The sequence below is a fragment of the Haliotis rufescens genome, unplaced genomic scaffold (assembly GCF_023055435.1).
Source record: "Haliotis rufescens isolate VD_foot unplaced genomic scaffold, xgHalRufe1.0.p SCAF_8, whole genome shotgun sequence".
Lineage (NCBI taxonomy): Eukaryota > Metazoa > Mollusca > Gastropoda > Lepetellida > Haliotidae > Haliotis > Haliotis rufescens.
This window is the reverse complement of record NW_025964372.1, coordinates 39918880-39944728: the sequence shown is the minus strand read 5'-3', so window position 1 is coordinate 39944728 and position 25849 is coordinate 39918880. Positions and strand designations below refer to the sequence as shown.

At 40.5% G+C, this 25849-nt stretch overlaps 1 protein-coding gene across 1 annotated transcript; it reads right to left on the bottom strand.

Annotated features, from left to right (window-relative positions):
• Positions 1-2538: 2538 nt before the first annotated feature.
• LOC124151088 (phosphatidylserine lipase ABHD16A-like) lies at positions 2539-25534 on the bottom strand. The gene is made up of 20 exons (XM_046523393.2): positions 25401-25534; positions 22529-22588; positions 20924-20990; positions 19807-19893; positions 18436-18521; positions 17590-17663; positions 16574-16663; positions 14695-14768; positions 13751-13791; positions 13123-13224; positions 12600-12713; positions 11656-11820; positions 10292-10355; positions 8867-8930; positions 7259-7315; positions 6899-6973; positions 6123-6196; positions 5295-5393; positions 4416-4462; positions 2539-3028 (listed from the first exon to the last, which is right to left on the bottom strand). The coding sequence occupies exons 1-20, from the start codon at positions 25467-25469 to the stop codon at positions 2939-2941; spliced, it is 1599 nt and encodes a 532-aa protein (XP_046379349.2). The 5' UTR covers positions 25470-25534; the 3' UTR covers positions 2539-2938.
• Between the last annotated feature and the right edge of the window lie 315 nt (positions 25535-25849).

Genomic DNA, 25849 nt, shown 5'->3' with positions numbered 1-25849 from the left:
ACACAGTATAATCTAGACACACTGTTTATTGTCATGTCAAGTTCACGGAAGGTTCAGCCATGTCAAATAATCTTACAATGATGAGCAAGACACCTCTCATCTCCATCAACTGACACTCAATCGTTCATCTACATACGGATGATCATACAGAAACAACACTTGGAACCATTAAACCTCTGTGGGTTGACCTGACAGGTCCCACTAGTGATGTCAGGAACCATTCGTGACCAAATCGTGTTATTCCGGGACAAGATTACGGAAAGGGGCGAGTGGTGACGAATGGTCAGGAACATCAGACGGCATGTCAAGTTAGCTGTGATAAGAAACCAGCTATTATTCAATCAAGCTTCTGTGGTTGGGATATTGTTTAAAAGCGGAATATTTTTCAATCCCTGCTTCAAGACATAAAAAAGGGAAAAACAAATTGTAAGAAGGTACAAGTGAGTGAGTTGGGTTTAACGCTGCTTTGAACAGTATTCCAGATATATCATGGCCTGTCAGCTTAACGTGGGACGAAAGGCTGACGTAATGCAGATCTTAGATGATTAGCACTTTGGTGAAACCCACAAGCACGGAAATGGTGTTGACAGACCTAGAAACATTATCAGGTGAACCAGGATTCACTTCCACAGTCATGTGACACCTTCGTTACACTCTCGGTAAGTCTAGAATAGAGAGCTCCACGAATGGGCTATCGCTGTGAGGAGCTTGTTTCTGCTGATGCAAGGGACGTAACTCGGCACCTTAGATGACTGGGCCACCTGTGCCTCTTAAGAAGATATCAATTTATATTTTTTCACAACACATTGCTTTTCTGGCATTAACCATATCCAGAAAATAATTATTTTTTGTTTGTAAAACTGGTGGCAAAATTATTTTCTTCATCTTTTCTCAACGATATTTTTTGGTTTATATCCAAAGCTCACCCAGAATATAAAATGGTCAGTATGTTAATGTTTTCATTTGCTTATTAATGAGTTTGTGCTAACAAATAAATTGTAAGTGAGATCTGTGGTATATTTCCATAAACCGTAAAATAAATTAGGTCACGCCCACTAACGGATTACTATTTCATGATTGGCTGATAATAGAATAGGTTGGGCTTGCGATGTCATCGATTTTCGTATAGTTCTAACATTATTATTGTATTAATGATTAAATAAGTCTGTGAACTTATTATTGTTGACACATTTATTTATAAGAATTGACTTTAGCGATTATGGAGTTATAAACGTTAAAAACCGGGGTGCACACTTTGCGTTAATCATTAAATTGTGGATTTACACAGTGTGCCCAACACTGGATTTTACGTTAATACTTCCATAAACGCAAAAAAAATTGATGTCAATTCTTAATACCGTATTCGACGCAATAAGCGCCCAGGGTGCTCTCAAAATTTGAAATAGGGGGCTCTTATTGGAATAATATTTTGGTGAAAAAAACCCATCGAAAGATCGTAAATTTCGTGGTTATGCTGACAGCCTGAAATGATACAAAAGAAAAGTCTGTGTGTATTATACACGACAGATATATTTTCCAGAATTTAATTGCCCATAATTAAGGGTGCATATAAAACACGAGTGCGTATTGTAAGTAAGTCTTGTGTACATTGATCAATCGGAAGGGGTGCTAATTGGGATTGTTCATTAGCCAATATTTTAGCAAATATTGCCGTGGGCGCTTATTAGAGCGGGGCGCTTATTATGTCGAATACGGTAACCTTACAAAGGTAGGGCTACTCTCAATAATTTATGACAAATAGTCTGCTATGAATTGACACTCTCATATAAAAAGGCGACCCATTAATTTCAGGATTGACAGTCAACACACTGAAACACAGGTTACATATGTTGTCTCCATTGGCAACAGACTTTGTTCAAAATGTACCTCCTTTCACCCAGCAATGAATGGGTACCCGGTAGGATGAGATAGTAATGGGACTGTAATATGTAGTGCCTGATACGGCAGCTTGGGTTATATACTCCCCAGGGTGCTGAGAAGAACAGTGCACAGTGATCCAAACAGAGGTAATAATAATATAGCGCCATGACCAATCACTTGGTGATGCATCTTAAATATATATTGTCGGATCATACGTTTTTGTGCAGCCATGTTTATCGCAATTCCTCGTGATATACCAAGGGTGTGTGGCGTCACAAAAACATTTTAAATACTTAGATGATGGCCTGTTTTTATGATAAAGTCATCTTTTATAAATTTCTTGTGATTATAAATAGCGAGAAAACAACGAATGTTTCTTAAGCGTCTGATATATATATTTATACGTATATAAAACTTCATTTAAGTTTTTACTGACTAACGGGAGTCAACCCAAAAAGTACGAGAATCTGTACTTTACAAAGAAAGTGTTATCCCAAATTTAACATTTGTCACATTGTTATATTTCAGTCAACACTGTATGTTATTATTTTCAGGAATAAGTGTAGTTTAGACATTTCCAGGGTCAAACCTGGCACAATAGGCCATTTGTGACATCAGACAGTTGTCAAAATGGGACAAAATTGACCAAAATGAGGGTCATTCTTGAAGAAACATTATTCTTTAACAACTAGATGTACTATCATATATGTCACGAATCTCTCTCAAATCACATTCAGACATTTACATTATTGACAACTTGAATAGTCCTGATGCTACATAATGATCATCACATAAGAAAAGATTTCTATAAACACATGATAAAAAAAAAATATTTATGAAAAATATTTTCTAAATTTAAGTGCTAAATGTTTATGAAAAAAAAAGGTATGAAATCTGAGAAATATCACATCAATATATACACCATAAAAAACGGATAAGGAAGGATGACAGAAAACACGCTGTAATCGCCCCTTGTGCACACACTGTCTATATAAAACATAGGAAATAAATATTGTCATATCATAACAATTGATTTTCTCCTAGTTTGAGCATGTTGTCAGTCGTGAGGTGACCATGGCTTGTGGAAGAAATTATGTGCCAGAGGGGTGCAATGGGTTGAGTCGAAATCCTCCATGTATTTGGAAGCCTGAAACAAACAATAGAATCATGAATGGATGACAGCGAGGAGCGGCAATACAGTCGAAATCCTCCATGTATTTGGAAGCCTGAAACAAACAATAGAATCATGAATGGATGACAGCGAGTAGCGTCAATACTTCATAGGTTGGGATACACAATGTTCCCCCATCACCCGTGAATACATACGTATACATTTGTAGCAAAGTCGCTATTTTTAGCCAACTCAAGATATGATGGCTCTAGTGAAGTACCATTGATCGTTCAGTTTACAGTACAGAGATTCTGAACAGTATTTCTTGAAAAAATATGAAATGTAATCAGGACAAATTGTGGATTCAAAATCTCAACCACATGTTCCTGGCATGCCTAAGGGAGGTAACTCTGCACTGCAAATTGTGGCACCTAAGATGACTGTACCCCCTGTGCCCCCACTACAACCAAATGGCCACAGTTTGTGGAAGACATTGTTGGGCAACGGGCTGCACTGTTTGTTTGTTTTGTTTGTTTGTTTGTTTGTTTGTTGTTTAACGTCGCACTCAGCAATATTTCAGCTACATGACAGCGGTCTGTAAATAATCCAGTCTGGACCACACAATCCAGTTATTGACATCATGAGCATCGATCTACGCAGTTGGGATACTCAGCGAGCCTGACCACCTGATCCTGTTAGTCGCCTCTTACAACAAACATAGTGACAAGCATGGGTTGCTGATTCTGACCCGGATCTTGTGGAAAGTCAGACTTAGATCATAGATGTTTGAGCAAGAGTACCCACCAAAGATGTGAGTGAGTGAGTGAGTGAGTGAGTGAGTGAGTGAGTTGGGTTTAACACCATGTCAGTTATATCGCAGAGTGTCAGTTTGATGGGAGGAAAAGCCTGAAGTGATGCAGGTCTTAGACCTTTACCACTTCAGTGAAAACCACAAGCATGGGTATGGTGCTGACAAACTTAGAAACATATCAGGACAAATCTGGGATTTGAACCCACGATGCTAGGTTTCCGACATGCCCAAGTGCAGTCAATTGAAGCTCCTTGGACTAGTGGGGCACCTGCAATGGCTGATCCGTTTTGCTTGTTGTTAAATCTGCACTCAGCAATATTCCAGCTATATGATGGTGGTCCGTAAACAATCAAATCTGGACCAGACAATCCAGTGATTGACATCATGAGTATCAATCTATGCAATTGGGATACGATGAAATGTATCAACCAAACTGCGATCATGACCACCTGATCCTGTAAGTTGCCTCTTACGACAAGCATGTCTTACTGAGGATCAATTCTAACCCAGATCTTCACTGGGGCTGATCAGAACTTATAATGTTCATGATATGAAAAAAGAGAGAATTTTTCAATGGTGCTTCTTCGAATGAAAACTCCCTTAATGACTTACCAAGAATAAAACTAATTGATTTTTCTTCACTTGATCAAAATCTTCACCTGAAATAATAATAATGAAATTATCATAAAGAATGGATGATCAATGGAGAGTGCCAAATTTTTAGCATAATCGGACAAAACTGCCATGAAATTAGAAGACTTTTGCCATGGAATTCTTCAAGGGTTGTATCACCAAGATGACTTATCTTAATTTTCCAGAGAATTTCCAATTTGTAAAAGGACGAGGTAGGCCCTTTTTGGCCACAAGTCAAATCTCCAATTTGCGGGTACACAGATATGACTAAAATGAGTGAAAAAGTTTGAGTTTTCAAACTTCATATTTAAATATTACGTATGTGCAGTGTGGTGACCCAAGACAATATTTCTACAAGATGTTTCTCCTGTTTTCCTTTACATCTCCTTAGAAACTCAGTTTGGGTCAAAGACTTGCTCATGCCCAAATAGTGGAAAAATGTTTCCTAAGAACATGGAAAATCAGTAGTTTTGATACATTTTCGCCTTACCTATGCATGTCAAAAACATGCAGTAGTTGAATTAAACAAAGTATTTTTCTCATTCATTCTCAACACATCTGAGTTCAACACATTTCTGAAATTATGCATATTTAAAGGGTCAAACTGGGCCTTCTTACCTTGACCATTGTTTAACCAGTGTTCACTCGACAGTCACTATAAATAATCACAATCAGAATTTTGCCCATTTCTTGGTCATTCTGGTCAAAAACAGTGTCTTTCAAAAACATTGGAATAATTTGTTTCACAAGAAAAGGCCATCATCTTGAACTTTTTAATTTTTACGAGAATGTGTCTAACCCTACCAGGTGTTCTAAAAGTTACAGGCAGTAATGAATTATCAGAAAAAACCTACTCACCTAAATGACAAGGAAATGAATGAGAGTGCTCCTCTGTGTAGGATCGTATTGTGGCTACACACCAGTCAGCGTCCACGTTGTACTCCGACCACATCACAGCTAAAATAAAAAACACAGGGTCAGATCCACATAATCAGGGGGTATCTTGGATCGTCCACAATCACAGGATCCTAGCTTACCTAAGGGACACAACACTGCACAGCAAGTTAAGAAGGCGTATGAGAATGAGGAGGACAATTCAGGAGAACAATGAAGAATTCCCTCACTGTTCATGCCTGCAGAACTAAATATTCTAGCCAAATTTGTCTTTCTGTTTTGTTTTCAAAAGGCTTGATACAATGATTTCTAAATCTAATTCTGAGAGATATGAGAGAAATTTGGAGGGAGAATAACAAGCTTGTTCCTGGAAATGAGCTAAGGAGTTCTGCAGAATGATACCATGAACACAACACAAGCACTTTGGGTGTCACTGCCGCACTACATCAGGAGACCTCCTATCCATTTCCACCCAAATAAACCAGGCTGCTTCAAACCTGAATGTTACATCATGCTCCATAAATGCAGTAACCTTTCCGAAATGTTGCCTTGTTCTTGAAACATAAAATGGTACGATCTACGGCTACCATAGAGAGGGATGCAGAAATTCTTGGAGAATATTAAACATTCAGCTGTGCAATTTGGCAGAATTAAAGTTCCACAGAATGGCATCAAAGTCCTTTGCCATGAAGATAAACTGACAGGTTCAACATGGGATTCAAGCTCCCGGAATGATATGACGTGTGACGTAGTGTGACGTAGTGTGACGTAGTGTGATGTAGTGTGACTCACCCTGCTCGGCTCTCTCCCTCGACAGCCACAAGTCCAGCACTGAGGCTGTGCTAACGTCAACTATTTTTGGATATCTGGAAAATAGTTTCAAAAGAGTGAGTATGCAAGATGAGTGAGTACACTGGTTTTAAGACGCCAAGAGACTTTATCTCTCCGGGGGCTGTTGAGAATCACGACAGTGACTGTGTTGTTTTACAGTCAGCAATATGCCAGCTATACAAGGCAGGTCTGTAAACCAGAAATTGGCTATCAGCACGTCTCATTTCTGGCTGTGATAAGGATCGTCTTCAACAATAACCAAAGACTGGAAGATGGGGGGTTGTTAGTTCAACGCCAGGTCAGAGACAGCAATATTCCAGCCATATCAGGGTGGCTGTACATAATATGCCCCCACCACTGGGATCTCCAAGTCCAAACCTGATCCATTAAACCACCCTGGCAAGCACAGGTTACTGGGTACATATTCTAACCTGGGCTCCCATAAAATACTGAACAATGACTAGTGCCATAAAATTTAATACTCGATTCATGTTGAAATTTGCAAAAGAAAATTTCCACAGTGAAACTAAATTAACCAGGACCAAAGTGCTCTCATTGCAATCATCTGGATCAACAAATTTGTATTAACAAATGAAGGTTCCAGGGTACTGTCCCTTTCAATAAATGCCAATATTCCCAGAATGTCCTGTATGGAGGGGGGCTTCTCAGGTTAACAGAATCTAGACAACCCAGGGTTCACAGTATACAGGTACTTGTACATGCATGAAGATACTTACCTGTACTGCAAAAGCTTAGCAAGAAGCATGTTGCCACGGTTACTTCGAACTTGTGGAGGAAGACCAGGATTCATCCTGTAAGAAACCAAGAGACTGATCGTAACAACCTCTCATATACTTCAACCAAGGTCTGAGAACAAGTTGGGTTTTACGCTGCTTTTAACAGTATAGCAAACCATTAATGGAATGTGCTTGAAATAAAGAATGAAACTCAGTGGGTCATTGTCACAAACCCTTATGTTTAGGGAGTTCCGAATACTACAAATAACTCAAGGAAACCATGACCCCATTAATGTCTCCACACAGATTTGGGCACAACACTGACCAATGTGCAAACTAAGAATAGCCTGTGCCACTTACTCCGTGGTAATGATTTCATCCTTAGATCTCCGTATCAACAGGACTTGTCCCGGGTACCTGCAACCATGCACAGAAACATCTCAGGGTTTCACCAGACAAAAAATATTGCGTCCTCTAAGCAAATAAATTGAGAATGGATTCAAATAATTTACACTGTGGGACCCATGATTTCAACATGGGGCAGAGACAAATGTTTGTAATATCCAAAGTGATGCACCATCATTACCATGACAACATGTTTTTGCAGCAACATCCCATGTCTCCAGAGCAACCTAACGCGGCAACAAATGATGTTTCCATAGCAACCTACCATGACAACATGATTAAGGGCAAACAACAAATCACTAGTCAGCATTGATGCCACGCTGTAATATCCAGTCAAGTCCCGTTAATCCGACATGGTTGGTTGCATATGATTATGTCGGATTTATGAGTTTGTCGGACAAACGAAATTAAGTAGTATCAACGTTTGTGATCGAAAATCAGACAACTACATGATAGATAATGATACAAACACATTGTAATAAAAAAATGAAATAATCATATCGTTATGTTACATTGTTAGCAGAAGATGTTTTCTAATCATGCAAACTCTAAAGCTAAACATAAAACTACAGTTAGTGCTGTATGACTGATTCAAAATACTTTAAAAAGCATAGTCTGGAATGGAAGTCGCCACTTTGAACTAGTGCTGCAAAACTCAAGAAAACTGCTTTCTTAGTGGCTAATGTCGACTTCCTGTTAGTCATTTCATTGGTCGGTCAAAGTTCGCGAAAGATCGTTCTGACATGACCTGTAATGGGATGTCCTCAGCGCTAGCGAGAACTTGTATATGAATTTAATGAAATTGAGGTAATCTAAGCATGTGATTAATCCTGTTTTGTTTATTTAAAGCATTAATTGTTTATTGTTAAACAAGTATATCTCTGCAGCCATTGTAATATGCAGCTACCAGCTGACTCGTCTCACATCAAAACACGGTCTATATAACACTGATTTAATCGGTCCCCATCATTAGTGTCGGATAAAGCTGTAGTCAGATTAACGGGTGTTGGATTAACGAGACTTGACTTAGATCACTGATAGCCATAAAACTGTTAATCACTGTTTCCACTTATTCAGATCCCAAATACACTGAGCTTGAAAAGACATGTGCGTAGCCAATCATAACAAACACACTAAAGGCAATGACGGACATTGCCGGACTGAAGGACTAACTGCAGTTCAATCAGTACTTGGTTGTTGTTTAACACTGCACACAGCAATATTCCAGCTATCTGACGACGTTCTGTAAATAATCAAGTCTGAACCAGACAGTCCAGTGATTGACATCATGAGCATCGATCCACGCAATTGGGATACAAGGACATGCATTGGTAGTTGAGCAAGGACTAAGTTGAGGTGAGGTGAAATATGGGGTTTAACTTCTTTACAAGACAATCCAGTGATTGACATTATCATCATCGATCCCTGCAATTGGGATACCATGACATGCAATCCACCAAGTCACTGAGCCTGATCATGTGATCAATCTAGTGATCTCTTACAAAATTGCAATGGTAACAGTAGAAAGGACTTGGCTAGAGCCCTGCTGGGCCCTCCACTTACTTGATGACCTGCTCCGCTATGTTCAGGTTCATGTAGTTCCGCAGAGCAAACGTCACAATACCCTCTGGAAATAACATACAGATGTATTACCCATATGCTTCAAAATTAGCATGTTTATAACACAATATGAAGCAGAGGTCTAATAATGACTTCACATGCTCTTCAGAAATGTCTTCTGGTGATGTACTGTTGACTCTGCTAGCCTGAGGTCATGGTTTGCTAATTCACTACATCATAAAGTGTGGCTGACAAAGTGAGTATAATAGACGTGTGCATCCATACCTGTCACTCATCTCGCGTGAGTCTCACGCATTTATCACCTATGTCACGCTCACACGCAAGGTTTGGAAATTCTCACGCATTCATATAAAATGTAAATAAAAATATTTTGAAACGCTTTTCTCTTTCGATTTATTGCGATTGCAACCAACACCAACATCAAATTGCTTTTCTTCGATTTTGAAAATGTCTTGATAAATGTGCTTTAAATAGAGTGAAAGAGTTATCATGGTTATGTGAATCAAAACTGTGAATCATTTATTGTTTGAGTCTCTTTGGAAGTGACTATTTGGCAACAAATCTTGTTCAATGTTTTGTTATATATATATGATGGACATGGATTACTTTGAATTGAATACAGTTTCTCAAGGTATGTGTTTTATCTTTTCTTTTAATTTTTGACAAATATATTTTTCAGAATACATGCTCTCTAAGGCCATTAAAATGGTCTTAAAATCAATCAAAACCAGTTTTTGCCGGGGGGGGGGCTTTGCCCTAGGCTCTCACTCTAGAAGCAATACTAAACCCACAAAATAAACTAGAAAACTTCAAGGCCTTAGGCGTATTCTTAATCAAAACGGAACTAATAAAATGCCAGCAAGTACTTTATGCAGGCTATAGATACAGACTGGATGTCAAGCGTCAAGTTGCTGTTCACTGGAAGTGTGTCCACACAAGAAAAACTGTAATGCAATTCCTTGATGCCGTTGGATATGTACTATGTAAATATCAGCTATTAAACAATGTATGAAGCTTTAAGATTGTCTTGTCTGTTTAACCATCTTTTGGGTCTGTTCATTATTTTAGAGGTAACACAGCACTTGACTTATGTGCAGTCAGCTGTAAATTTGTTTTGATAATGATAAGGCTGTAGGCGAAATGAGGTGTAGGCGAAATGAGGACAGGCCTTGCAGCCCCTGCACCCTGGCTTCTCACTCATTTAGACATCCAGGGGTTGACAGCTATGGTGTTTCCAACTGATGTCTTGAAATTGGTGTCAAGTTTCGTCAAGTCGGAACAACACAAACAATCATGACTAATGTACTGAGGTCTGTTTAATAACATGGCTGCAGCATGCACTTTGACCTTAACTATTTTTAACAAATGGCTGCACTGTGGACAGTTCTAAGGCTCTAATGAACTTACTTAATACTTCTGGCATCTTAGACACGGCAAGGGGGACGATGTCATCGAATGTGGCATCTAGTACCTGAAATAATTAAGCAGGAGAATGTCACGAAACAGTTTCTGCATCAGGTAATCTTTGGAAAACACATCTCACAAAAGTAAATAAGGCTTAAAAAATAATAGTCTTGGTTCTCAGGCAACGCCCAAATCATAATAACGTCTGTCACATGTTTTGTTTATATTTCCATTTTTAAAAAAATGAAAAAATCCTAATACTTAAAAACAATGTGATCCAATAGAGCACGCAGTTACTTCCCTTTACATGCATACTGCTTTACTGCACATTGTGTGTTTTGGTCCTGGCTGCAATAGGAGTTTGTATGCTTGTTTATGTAGGGAGGCCCTTTCCCAGGTTGATCGTACACAACTGTTTATCTGGATACATACTAGTTTGAACAAGGAAAAAAATACCCTCCGCCCGCCCGCCCACACTATATTTTTAAAAGTCATTGCCTGAGAACCGATTCTTATATTTTTCTAAGTCTAAGTCTAAGTGTCTAAGTGTGAATCTAGCAATCGTTAGTAACACCCCATGGCACCACATCGTCAATCAAACAGAATAAGTGCCGGCAGAACTCCGAGAACCCCGTCAACTATTCTGTCCCAGAACACACGAGGGTTTGTCATGGTTGCAGACAAATACTGACATACCCTCCATTTCAGAATAGCAACCCACTAGGGCAACAAATGATGTATTCATAGCAACCCAACATGGCAACAAATGATGTAGTAATAACCACCATGACAACAAAGTGTTCTGCAGCAACATACCATGTCTCCATAGCAACCCATCATGACATGTTTCTTCAGCAACATACCATGTTTCCATAGCAACCCACCATGACAACAGTTTCTGCAGCAACATAGCATGTCTCCATAGTAACCCACCATGACAACGTTTCTGCAGCAACATACAATGTCTCCATAGCAACCCACCATGACAACATGTTTCTGCAGCAACATACCATGTCTCCATAGCAACCCACCATGACAACATGTTTCTGCAGCAACATACCAAGTATACGTTGCAACCCACCATGACAACATGTTTCTGCAGCAACATACCAAGTATACGTTGCAACCCATGTCAATAATCAAATTATCCATAGCAACCCCATGGTACTATTTATCTGCAACCCACCATGTTTCCATAGCATCCAGCCATAACAACAAACAATGTATCCATAGAAACGCACCATGGCAACACATGTCTGCAACAATCCACCATGTATCCATAGCAAACAACCAGAGCAACCAACCATATCAACAAATGATGTATCCATAGCAACCCTACAGAGCAACCCATCTGTGCAGCAACCTACCATGTACTTAATATCAGGATAGTTCATGGCAGCCCAACTAGCGGAGTACCCGCCGATGGACCAGGCGAAAATGATGATGTTCTGTGGCTGAAATCCCAGCTTGTGAATGGCGTACTGCATGACGGCATCAATGGCGTTCTGTTCTTGGTCAGGGAAAGGAATTCCCTGTGGACACAAGACACAAACTAATCATACATTGTATCGTGGTACGAAGGTTGTATCATACAATGGTTCATGTATTAATGAAACACTTATTATTATCGTTGCTTAATGCCGCACTCAGCAAGATTCATGTAATATGATGGCAGCCAATAAATAATCATGTCTGGACCAGACAAATCAGTGGTTGATATTATGACACAGGATCCATTCCTGCCGTACGCCAAGCATTGGGACCCATTCTAACCCAGAATCCCCACAAAGGTCCTGTCCATAATATGTTTGTTTGTTTGTTGTTTAACGCCGCATTAGCAATATTCCAGCTATATGACGGCGGTCTGTAAATGATCAAGTCTGGACCAGACAATCCAGTGATTGACATCATGAGCATCCATCCATGCAATTGGGTAAGTATGACATGCATCAACGAAGTCAGCGAACCTGACCACCCGATCCCGTTAGTCGCCTCTTACGACAAGCATAGTCGCCTCTTATGGCAAGCATGGGTTGCTGAAGACCAATTCTAACCTATTCTATTGATGCTATTTTGTAAATTTGAATGACACAAGCTGACGACTGTCGCCATTTTGTAATGCAAATGCAACAGGGTGACAATCGTCGCTATTTGTAATGGAACATTTTTCCGACAGCTACAAGACACTCAATTTTCCCTGCAAGGAGGAACGGAACAAAGGGTGAAACCCATGTGTATGTATATGGTGCTGACTGACGAAAAGAAATTAATAATATTTCAAACATAAATTTCGGACGATGCCAGAACTTACAGAGCTTCCACCAAATCCTGGATGGTTCCATCCCAGTATCGAGTAGTTGAGATCCATCGGGGTTCCACAGCAGCCGATCTCATAGAAGCCAGCATTGCCCTCACAGCAGATCACCTAGACAACAAGTCAGAATGTATGAGACACGCCATGGAGCTTTACAAACATATATATGTTTTGCCGTTAACACAGATTAGAATCTCATCATCAAGCCTTCCAAACATATTTCCTCCAATTGCACAGAGGCTTCTCATTAAGGTTTAAAGCTATGGTACATGTCAAAGGCACTTCTGAACCGCAAAACAAATGTGATGAAACTGTCACAGTATGTCCAGTTTTTACAAGAAAAACAACCAGCAATGACAACAATTTTCAGACATAAAAGTTTCTGGTTTTGAGATATTTTGCTGTGGCCATTCATCATTTCCAGAAAGAACAAACTTACGAGCGATTAGGCGGCTGCAGTAAAAGAATTACAGTTGTCAGTTCAGAACTCTGGATGTTCAAATGACAACCCTCAACATACCAGCGTGTTGCCATTTCCTGACTTGACGCTGCGTCGGTCCAGGAACATGGTGTCAATGTCGTTGTTGTCCTCTGTTACCACCTTCGCTCGGACGCCATGTTTCTGTAAATACAGACTACCAGTTTTCGAGGGATGTCCTTGGTGTTTAACCCTATAGTACTCTTAGATGCTTACCACTTCGGTGACAAAACTTAGAGACATAATCTGGCCGAACCTGGGATTCAAACTACAATCAAAGGTTTCTAAGGGACACAACTCTGCAAAATGTTTTATGGCATCTTAGATGAAGGGTTGGTTGGTTGGTTTGTTGTTTGATGCCGCACTCAGCAATATTCCAGCTATATGACGGCAGTCTGTAAATAATTGAGTCTGGACCAGACAATCCAGTGATTAATATCATGATCATCGATCCACGCAATTGGGATTGATGACATGCATCAACAAAGTCAGCAAGCCTGACCACCCGATCCCGTTTGTCGCCTTTTACAACAAGCAGTCACCTTTTACAGCAAGCATGGGTTGCTGAAGACCTATTCTACCCCGGAATTGGGCCACCTGAGTCTCCATTATAAGTCCTATACAGACCCTGACTCTGGTACAAAGCATCAGCAGCAAACACCATCCCTACCTCTTCTATCAGCTTGGCTCTGTTCTGTATGAGAGTGTCACCTACAAAAGATAGCAGTAGTGTTCAGTCTTCCCACATGTCAACAACAGTTTCCTTTGATTCCACTCCTAATCAAGTACATGTGATTTGTTTCTTAAAATTCTTTTTTTGTTGTTTATTCAGCAATATTCCAGATTATTGACAGTGGCCTTTACATAATAAGCGTCTGGACCAGACAATCCAGTGATTGATATCATGAGCAATGATCCATGTTGTTGGGTTATGATGACATGTTATCAAGTCGACGAGCCTGACCGCCCAATGCATTAAGTCACAGTTTGATATGGGAAGAAAGTCCAAAGTGACGCAGGTCTTGAACGAGTACCATTTTGGTGACACCTGTGAGAACATGTATGGTGTCAACAAACCAAGAATTACAATCTGGGCAAGTCTGGGACAGGAACTTAAATGTTCCTGGCCCGCCTAAGGGACAAGACTTTGCATAAACAATTACGGCACCTTAGACAACTGTCCACATTTGCACTGTTGCTGCAAAAGTTTGTAACAAGTGAGTGAGTGAGTAACACTGATTTGAACAGTATTCCAGTTATATCACGGCGTGTCAGCTTATGTGGGAGGAAGGCCCTTAGTGATGCAGATCTTAGACGTCTACCACTTTGGTGAAACCCTTGAGCTAAGTATGGTGCTAACAAACCTAAAGACATAATCAGGTCTAGCCAGGATTCAAACCCACGATCATAGATTTCTGACAAGAAATTGCAGCACCTTAGATTACTGGTCCACCAGTGTCCCGCTTGTCAGATGAACTGCCTTGTGAGTACAGGGGGTAACACTGTGTGACATGGTTGACTGTGTGCCTGTGTGCCTGTGTGTTGGCGAATTGGTCCAGGACATAGACTGCAGATACTACCCTGGATAACGGAGGATGACCCTTAAGAACTTACTGATTAGTGTTTTCATGATGGAGGTTGTGCCGGGGTAGACCATCCTGCGGCCGAAAGTGTGAATGGCAACATAACTGAAACCAGATAAAAACATCCAGTTTGAAATGCTTTGTTGTAGAGTGACAATGGAACTTTCAAATCACAATGGCATGATTTGAATAAGAACCAAATGCCTGAAAGGCATACTTAGAATCACGTTTTATAAACCTGAGTCATGTTTATCACATGAAACCAGTGATAAATGTACTTTCACACAAGTAAACGGTTACTTGTGTCAGTGTGATGATCGAGCATCAGTTACTTGTGTCAATGTGATGATCAAGCCTCAGTTACTTGTGTCAGTGTGATGACCGAGCATCGGTTACTTGTGTCAATGTGATGATCGAGCATCGGTTACTTGTGTCAATGTGATGATCGAGCATCGGTTACTTGTGTCAATGTGATGATCGAGCATCAGTCACTTGTGTCAAAGTGATGATCGAGCAGCGGTTACTTGTGTCAGTGTGATGACCAAGCACCGGCTACTTGTGTCAATGTGATGATCGAGCATCGGCTACTTGTGTCAATGTGATAATCAAACATGGGTTACTTGTGTCAATGTGATGATTGGTCATCGGTCACTTGTATCAGTGTGATGATTGAGCATCGGTTACTTGTTGTCAATGTGATGATCGAGCATCGGTTACTTGTGTCAATGTGATGATCGAGCATCGGTTACTTGTGTCAGTGTGATGATCGAGCATCGGTTACTTGTGTCAGTGTGATGATCGAGCATCGGTTACTTGTGTCAGTGTGATGATCAAGCATCGGTTACTTGTGTCAATGTGATGATCGAGCAGCGGTTACTTGTGTCAATGTGATGATCGAGCATCGGTTACTTGTGTCAATGTGATGATCAAGCATCAGTCACTTGTGTCAAAGTGATGATCGAGCATCGGTTACTTGTGTCAGTGTGATGACCGAGCACCGGCTACTTGTGTCAATGTGATGATGGAGCATCGGCTACTTGTGTCAATGTGATAATCAAACATGGGTCACTTGTTTCAATGTGATGATTGGTCATCGGTCACTTGTATCAGTGTGATGATTGAGCATCGGTTACTTGTGTCAATGTGATGATCGAGCATCGGTTACTTGTGTCAATGTGATGATCGAGCATCGGTTACTTGTGTCAATGTGATGATCGAGCATCGGTTACTTGTGTCAGTGTGATGATCGAGCATCGGTTACTTGTGTCAGTGTGATGATCGAGCATCAGTTACTTGTGTCAATGTGAAGATCGAGCATCGGTTACTTGTGTCAATGTGATGATCAAGCATCAGTTACTTGTGTCAGTGTGATGACCGAGCACCGGTCACTTGTGTCAGTGTGATGATCGAGCATCGGTTACTTGTGTCAATGTGATGATCGAGCATCAGTTACTTGTGTCAGTGTGATGACCGAGCACCGGTCACTTGTGTCAATGTGATGATCGAGCATCAGTTACTTGTGTCAGTGTGATGACCGAGCACCGGTCACTTGTGTCAATGTGATGATCGAGCATCAGTTACTTGTGTCAATGTGATGATCAAGCCTCAGTTACTTGTGTCAGTGTGATGACCGAGCACCGGTCACTTGTGTCAATGTGATGATCGAGCATCAGTCACTTGTGTCAGTGTGATGATCAAGTATTGGTCACTCGTGTCATTGTGATGATCGGTCATTGGTCACTCATGTCATGATCAAGATATATTGTGTAAGTCATTGACAGACTCAAAGGTCCAGCATGACTACCTACACAAAGACATATTTCATCCCAGACAGCATCCAATACTCTGGATCAGTGCTCTCCCTGGCCATTCCTTGGACACAGAACTGTGAGGGCCACCGATGCACCTACCTGATGATGTTGCAAGGCAGTGTTGAGATGGCACTGGCCGGCTGGACGCGGGAAGACCGGGGTATCTGAACCTTGGCCTTCTTCACGTCCCTGTACAAACCATCAACAACTGTTGTTAAAGTAAGTAAATGTGGCTTGGCCTTCTTCACATCCCTGTACAAACCATCAACAACAACAACAACTAAAGTAAGTTAATGTAGCTCACCTAGATAATGCCTGTCTGTTTCTTATTTAACTTTGCAGTTCCTACCATATGATGTCAGCCTGTAAATAATCAAGTCCTGGCCAGGCAAACCACGGGTTGATATTAAGAGCAACATTCCCTGTTATTGGGTCCTGATGACACACAATTAACCAAGACAGCGAATGAGATCACCAGATTAATTAAGTCACCTCTAATGACAAGCATTGGTTGCTAAGAACATACTGCATATTATACAACTCAAAAGAAGTTAAGGGCCACCTCATTCTTCCATATTACTACAGCTAATCTGTCATACCATGACAGATTAACTATAGGAATGTGAAAGAATTATGTGTTCTTTAACTTCTTTCGTGTAGTATATTTTTAATTACCTGGCTACAGTCTATTGGCTGTATTTAAAACAATTAGGAGACTTTGTTGTGAATAAGCTGTCTATTATGTACACTATAAATTATTAATTTTTTTTTTTTTTAAAAACTTGATCTGTCTTTTGCCCTTTAATATTTATGCAAAGTCCCTGCATTGGAGTTTCTGAACACAATTGGGGGTCCTATACACCATGTCCGAAAGATCAAACAAGGGCCCAAACCCTGTATATATCTAACGATCATTTCCGACTCAGTGCATATGTACACAGGCAACTCAAAATGTATTGGGTGATGTCGATTTCCTGCCATGTCTTTCACAGATGCACAGCTTATCTGGCACAGTCCAGCTGAATTTTCTGTTCCAAGTTTTCAACGGACTGTTGATAATCACCACAGGACAAGGGTGATACTTTGGGAGACTTGTTATTATTAGAAAGTCTTACCCTTGATTGACATCAGTCCAGCGGAAATCAACTGGCCACGCCCAGAACTCGTAGTCATAACGCCACAAAGCTCGCTGAGGAAAACAAATATAAGACAATCAGAACATTCCTCTGGGCATGAAATATACATGAAAATTGTGAGTGTCCCTTGCTCCCATTAATACAGAGTTAGATTTCTACACCAAATCAGAATCAGTCGTTGGGCCAGCCCCTTTCGGAGAGACAACTGAACGTAGATTGAGAAATCTGGCAGCTGTGATGGGATGATATTAAGTAGTTGGTTGGTTTGTTGTTTTATGCTTCACTCAGCAATATTCCAGCTATATGACGGCGGTCTGGAAATAATCGAGTCTGGACCAGACAACCCAGTGATTGATATCATAAGCATCGATCCACACAATTGGGATCGATGACATGCATCAACCAAGTCAGCGAGCCTGACAACCCAATCCCGTTAGTCGCCTTTTACCACAAGCATAGTCGCCTTTGTACATGTTGTAAGATTATTATGACTTTTGTTAAAATTAATTAAAAATTTAAGAGCTGTCTTTTTCAACATGCTAACAACTGACATGGTGATTCCTTATACAAATGTTTATATGGTTTTAATGTTTTTACTGAGCAGTTAGTGTTTAGACATCAGGAGAGGTGAAAGCAGTATCTGTTATTGTGTATGAGAGCAATGGACACTTTTGGAACTCAATAAATGCAAATCACACAAAAACCTTGAACATCTCAAAACAAAACAATTCTTCTTTACAATGTTATTAGTAATATTACTGAAAACAAGCACATTCCTTGTGAGGAAGCAGTACCTCGAGGTCATGCTGAAGTTAGAGGACTCACCCTGTTGGCCTCGGTGAGTGATCGCTCACATGTCATCAATGTTGAGATGAAGGTCATGTAGTCCGGGTTAGAGAACCGGCCAATACCTGGACAAGGAATGGAACAAGTGGCAGCAACTTTAAAACACAACACAAACATTGAATTGGAATACATTGCGACACGGGCATCTGTATTTGGATACATTTTACAATATATTGTGAGCCATTTATGTCAATTTTCGACCAAAGTGGCGCCAAACCTCTGATTATCCCCTCTTGTTTGCAACAATGCCAAAGTCAGCATGTTGGTCCTTCTCTCCCCATTTTGGATATAGGGGATACAACAATCTGAGAGAAATATCACTTCCGTGTTTCTGCTGTTTTGTCAATCAATTTCAAAGAGAAAGATTATTTGTGAATGAATTTCTATGTACAGTTCTGTGCTAGGGCCTTTTTATCGAAACCCAGAATACCCACAGTAAGACCAGCACAGAACCCAGAATACCCACAGATTGCTGGGGCCTATCTTAATCCAGAATACCCATGTTACGACCAGCTTAGATTGCTGGGGCCTATTATAACCCAGAATACTCAAGGTACAATGAGCATAGATGGCTGGGGCCTATTTTAATCCAGAATACCCATGTTACAACTAGCATAGATTGCTGGGGCCTATTTTAATCCAGGATCCTCACGGTACGACCAGCATAGATTGCTGGGGCCTATTTGAACCCAGGATCCTCACGGTACTACCAGCATAGATTGCTGGGGCCTATTTTAACCTAGGATCCTCACGGTACTACCAGCATAGATTGCTGGGGCCTATTTTAACCTAGGATCCTCACGGTACGACCAGCATAGATTGCTGGGGCCTATTTGAACCTAGGATCCTCACGGTACGACCAGCATAGATTGCTGGGGCCTATTTGAACCTAGGATCCTCACGGTACGACCAGCATAGATTGCTGGGGCCTATTTGAACCTAGGATCCTCACGGTACGACCAGCATAGATTGCTGGGGCCTATTTGAACCTAGGATCCTCACGGTACGACCAGCATAGATTGCTGGGGCCTATTTGAACCTAGGATCCTCACGGTACGACCAGCATAGATTGCTGGGGCCTATTTGAACCTAGGATCCTCACGGTACGACCAGCATAGATTGCTGGGGCCTATTTGAACCTAGGATCCTCACGGTACGACCAGCATAGATTGCTGGGGCCTATTTGAACCTAGGATCCTCACGGTACGACCAGCATAGATTGCTGGGGCCTATTTGAACCTAGGATCCTCATGGGCCTATCTTAATCCAGGGAACCGGTCAGAGGCAGTCTGTGAATGTGCCCCCCATGCTCCCAGCTGATGAATGAATGACAATGAATATATCATATACCTCTAGTGAAGAAGGACACTGCATAGATGATCCCGATGGAGATGAGGAACTTGGCAATGGTCGTCAACCCCTCCGTGCTGAAGTACCCTGGAGAACAATGAAAACAATGAATGAATGAGTGTTGTTTTGCGCCACAATATTCCAGCTGCAAGAAGGTGAACTGTACATAATCAAGTCTGGATCAGGGAAACCATGGAGTGAGGTTGGTTCCCCACTGCTGGGATTTGATGCCCAAAACTATTCTGGATCTCATTCACCAAAGCAATCTTAGGCGTAATTTCTCTCTCGTTTTAAGGATGTTGTCGGTGAATCTGTAATTCACATCGACCACCCACTCAGAACACTGTACTCAACCCATGCCTCTTCACTCAATATATTTACTAGCACCAAAGAGTTCGCATTTTATTTAGTCATGGTAGAATGGAGATAAACATACTGTGTTTTCAATATAGAACTAGGTTACCTGTAGATGTAACCATGCTTAATTGAACATTTGAAACCTCACGCTACGCTTTTGTTTCCAAATTCAATTTAGCGAATATAACAACATTTAAAAGGCTAAAATGTGTTCAAAAAGTTAATTTTAGATGCTTACAGAAGCATTTTAAATATTTGAACATGAGCATGTCTTTGACCTGAACTGATTTTCAAAGGGATGTAGGTAAAACATAGGGTCAAAAACCATGTTGGGCTACAGATTTTGCTCTTCGTTAGGTTTATCTTGAAGTTGGAAAATTGTCCCGTATTTTGACTATACTTACGTACTTGAACAAGAAGGAAAAAAGGCTGGTCGTCAACCATGTGAACATGTCTGATAGTGTTCTTACATACATTATTACCCTTATTCAGCCTTGTCCCTTGAAACATCAAACTTGGTCCTTTGGTTTCAAGTTAAATTCATAGTTTTCCAATCTATGTTAGACATCTGTGATTTGAATAGACAGTATTTTCAGGGGTGAGTTTCCTCAGTTGGGACATTTTCCAGGGGTAGGTTGCTCTTAACACTGTTACCTCAGGGTAGGAGTAACAAATCATAATCAGGGCAAGTCTTTTTAAAAATCCAGATCACTGGATCCTGGCAAGACTAAGGGACGCAACTCTGCACCATGTGACTCACCTCGTCTGTAGAGCACAGTCAGCAGCACCGGGGATGTCCAGTAGGAGAGTGACCAACAGAAGTGGATCTGAAACAGTGGGAGGTGTCATTACATCCAGGGGGTATAGCTGAACTGTGAGCCCACAACATAGTCATGGTTTCTTCATTCGCATTAATCCACATTTTTTACACAGTGAGTTAGTGAGTTGGGTTTAACGCCGCTGTTAACAGTATTACAGTAATATCACGGCATGTCAGCTTCATGTGGGAGGAAAGCCCGAAGTGATGCAGGTCTCAGACGTTTACCACTTTGGTGAAACCTAGGTGAAAGCACAGGTATGGTGCTGACAAACCTACAAACACAATCGGGGCGAATCAGGATTTGAACCCACATTCATAGGTTTCTGGCGTGCCCATAGGACACAACTCTGCACAGCGAATCGTGGCGCCTAAGACGACTGGGCCACCCCTGCCCCCCTTTTTTACACAGAGTGAGATAAGGGGAAATAGGGTTTACTGTTGCGTTCAAGATTATTTCCCTAAAATGGCAATGTGTATGTGTGTCTACTTGTATTAGCCCGGGATACTGCCGGTTTTACAGGCTTGGCCTACCAAGTTGCCATGCCACAGATTAACATGGATACCCAACTCAGTATGCTTGTCGTAAGAGGCGACTAACGGGATTGGGTGGTCAGGCTCGCTGACTTGGTTGATGCATGTCATCGATCCCAATTGCGTGGATCAATGTTCATGATGTCTATCACTGGATTGTCTGGTCCAGACTCAATTATTAACAGACCGCCGTCATATAGCTGGAATATTGCTGAGTGCGGCGTTAAACAACAAACAAACAATCAAACCAAAAACAGACACAGCAAACTACTTCCGAGCCAACCAGTCCTTGTTTTATCCCAACTTAATACTTGTCTTAGTCCCTTGATGCCGAGTGCAAGACAGGGTAACAACAAGTACCATCTTTTAATGTCTCTTAGTATGACACGGCCAGGGATCGAACCCCTGACCTTCCTCTCTATCCACTCAACCACGTAGGTAGTCTTTAACACAGGGATTTTAGGAAATTGACAATATACAGGGGTGAAGAGTAGTGTATCTCCCCAGCCATCACTGTTCCTGCTACATCACAGCAGCAAGTACCAGATCAAGTCTGGACCAGACAAACCTGTGGTTGATAGAATGAGCAAAGCTATGCAATTAAGAAAGAATGACAATCACCCAAGTCACTGAGCAAAGATCGATCATTGAGAGCCTACCCTGTACGATGCAATTATTGATAGTAAGAAATATTACCACTTGATATCATTTTTATTCAAAATTCCTTTTGCTTGATCTGTAAATAACCACTCTCAAATACATCAATATACTGTTTTACCAATCAAATATTTCCATTTGCCTGTGATTATTTGTGTAGGAGTCTTAAAACAAAATTATTGTTAGTATGGGTTCTTTGACACACATTTTCTGACAAATGGATAAAAACTTATAATGGATTATCATGTATATATCCAATTATTGACAAAAACACTAACTGATTATGTTCAAAATAAAGCGTGAAAACATAAGCCAAGTACCGATGGATAATGAATAAATACATAATAATTTACCCACCACTTTGATAAACTTGTCCCCGCCAGCCTCAATGAAACCAGGCCGATAAAGGCGCCCAGGCTGAAAGTCATAAAAAACTTGTGCATGTTGTGCAACATGTTTACAAATATTCAACGCAACAAATGGTCCACTTACCTGTCAGGAAACATATAAAAAACTAAGTGTTTCTCATTACCAACCGCCCTAGTGAGAGAGTTGGGTTTAACGCTGCTTAGAACAGTCGGTGATAGAAATTAGATCCTTACCAAACTTCCCAAAAGTTAAGGTACTAGTATCAAAAGGACTAGTAGACATTTGTCATTTTTAAGTGTTTTACTATATATGTTATCGGTGGTAGAAACTAACATTTTTAGTCCACTAGTCCTTAAAATGATAACATATAGCAAAACCCCTAAAAATGGCAAATGTCTACTAGTCCTTATGATATAGTAACTATCAGTCAGGGTGGCCTCTTTGGGATGTGGATTTTCAATTCATACAACAGGACCCGGTTTTTCGCGTGCGAGGGCAAAGTCACTGAAGCGCGTGTTAAAAGGACTTTGAATATCCTGTGTACTAATGTCACCTCACTATTAGCGCTTGGTTGATTCCCGGCCTTCATCACCACCAGGAGACTCGTTTAGCATGTGAAGGTGGCCGCGGCCTGTGTGTTTAGCAGCTGAGTGCAGATACACGAGAAGAAGACTAGTGTGTACTTGAGTGAGTGAGTGAGTTAATATTTAACGTCACATCGGCAGTATTTCAGCCATATCGTGACGAGAACTGACATAAAATACAAAAATTTGAATGGATTAAATATCTGTCATCGAAGGACAGTAAAAATAACTAGAGTATCACAGTTGTGATTTTAAAACTAGTTGAGAACTTTAAAAAGAATACATTTTCAATCAACAATACAATATAAAAATGGGCTATAGATCACCAGCAACCAAAGTAAGGCCACCGTACTGGGGACTGTGGGGACTTACAATACATATGCTACCTGCACGACTCCCCAGCAGGATTTACACCATCCCTTCAGCCGCTGGTGATTATATGCAATTTAGCCAACACTTAAAATAAACAAATATTCTACGTCTAAAACTGTGGCAAGAATAAAGGTACTTTGAATGATGTGGTCTTACATATCCTCTCAGGGGGACAATAATTTTACGTTACTTCAACCCCCTTCAAGGATACAGCCACTGTGTGTACTTGAATGTGTGTGATTTAAAACTGACATGTTGCACTATCAGGATTGTTTGTTTGAAAATTATTACGTGAACTTCACTTGACTATTGGGAAGTTTGGCTAGGACTACAGGGAAAGTGCAAGTTTCTAACTCTGATGTTATCACTATAAGGATAAGTGGACTAAAAATGTTACTTACTATCGCTGAACAATATTCCAGTGATATCACATTGTGTCAGCTTATTCATGTGTCAATGTGGGCGGAAAGCTTGAAAACATGTGTAATGGGATTTAACGTTGCGTCCAAGATTATTACACTTATAGCACTGAGAAACCATGCTGCAGTTTAACATGAATACCCCACTCAGACACAGTATACTGGCTCCAAGCCGACCAGTACTTGTTTTATCTCCTAAATGCCGAGCGCCAGACAGGGTAACAACAAGTACCATCTTTTATTGTTTCTTGGTATTTAAAAGTAAAATTTCTGAGCATTGAATACTCAATTACACCCACCATGCCCACAAATGTTAAAACACATGAAGTTTATAGTGAGTTGGGTTTAACTCCTCTTTTAACAGTATTCCAGTTTCATCGCGACGTGTCAGCTTAATGTGGGAGGAAAGCCCGAAGTGATGCAGGTATCAGACGTTTACCACTTTGGTGAAACCCATGAGCACAGGTATGGATCGAACCCACAATCATAGGTTTCTGGCGTGCCCAAAGGATGCAACTCTGCACAGCGAATTGCGGCGCCTTAGACGACTGGGCCACCCGTGCCCCCCATCTTGTCATGACAGACTAACTATCATTACATGAAAAAACACCTGGGTGCTCTTTAACTTCTTTTGGGTAGTATATTTTACAATACAAATCAGGTAAAGTTTCTAAAATCATGATCAGTCATCACAGGCAACAGCTGACGAAAGATTGATCAAGATAAAATTGTCTTAAGTTGTTTATCTATTAAATATACTTACACAAATAAGTAACATGATTAACAATTAAATAAACATTGTAAATTACCATTTTCATAAAATATGATAAAATAAAAATCTATCTAAATAAATATTGATTAAATAATCAACATTGGATTTTTGCAGACCAGAGTCAAGACTGGACATTTACATTGATCAAATCAGTTACAAAGACTGAATGGAACACCAAGGAACACTGACACTGAGCATTTTGCTGAGCACAGTGTGAGGTCTATGCAAATACAACAAGTCTAATAAAGAAAATTATAAAAAACAAATGGTTAAGGGTTTCATTTTATGTCAAGACAGCAGATGTTGTAACAGTGTCACAATAATCATATTACGATATTACGTAAGTTTCTATAACTAAGCTCTTACTTTTTCCAAGGGCAATTCATTCTCTTATTGTTACTATTTGTACATTCCTAGAAGAATGAGCGATGTCATCAATTAACAGTTACACGAAGTGGAGCTAAATATAATGATACACGAAAGTCTATCTTTTTGAAGTAGAAAAAAATGAAGCAGTCGAAAAACGCGTTGTCAAAATAAACCGGCTATAAATAACATAACGCAGACTGGCAATGCGCGAAAACTGAGGCACAGACATCGCAGCAAGGAAACGTTTCGTTTTCTAACAATCGGAAATAGAACCAGGCTACTTTTTTCAGTAACAGACACCAATGTGAAAACATGAATCTGCTTGTCAAATCACACGGTATTACCTCTGTTACGCTCGCCTGGTGAAGACGGTGCAGTCTCGGTCCAAAGATGCATTTCACTAGGGTCGCCATCTTGTCTAATGTAAAAGTGTGCACAAAAACGAATTACGAATTATGCATAAGTGGAACAAATAATAAATGTTTTCAGTGTGAACTGACCCCGGAGCGAGTTGGCTTCATGATATCCTGTTTCTAAATACGTTTTAATAACACGAGTGTCCGCCTCCACACAAGAATATGACATAATAGATAATCGAGTCTGGACCAGATTATCCAGTGATTGGTAATGTGACCAATGATCCAGGCTGTTGGGGTACGACGACAGGCTATCCACTTGAAGGTCCAAATGACATATAAAAATGTTTGGAAGAAAATGTTTGCAAACTTGGATGATTAATAATTTATTTCATAGTATTGTGTGTGTGTGTGTGTGCGTGTGTGCGTGCGTGCGT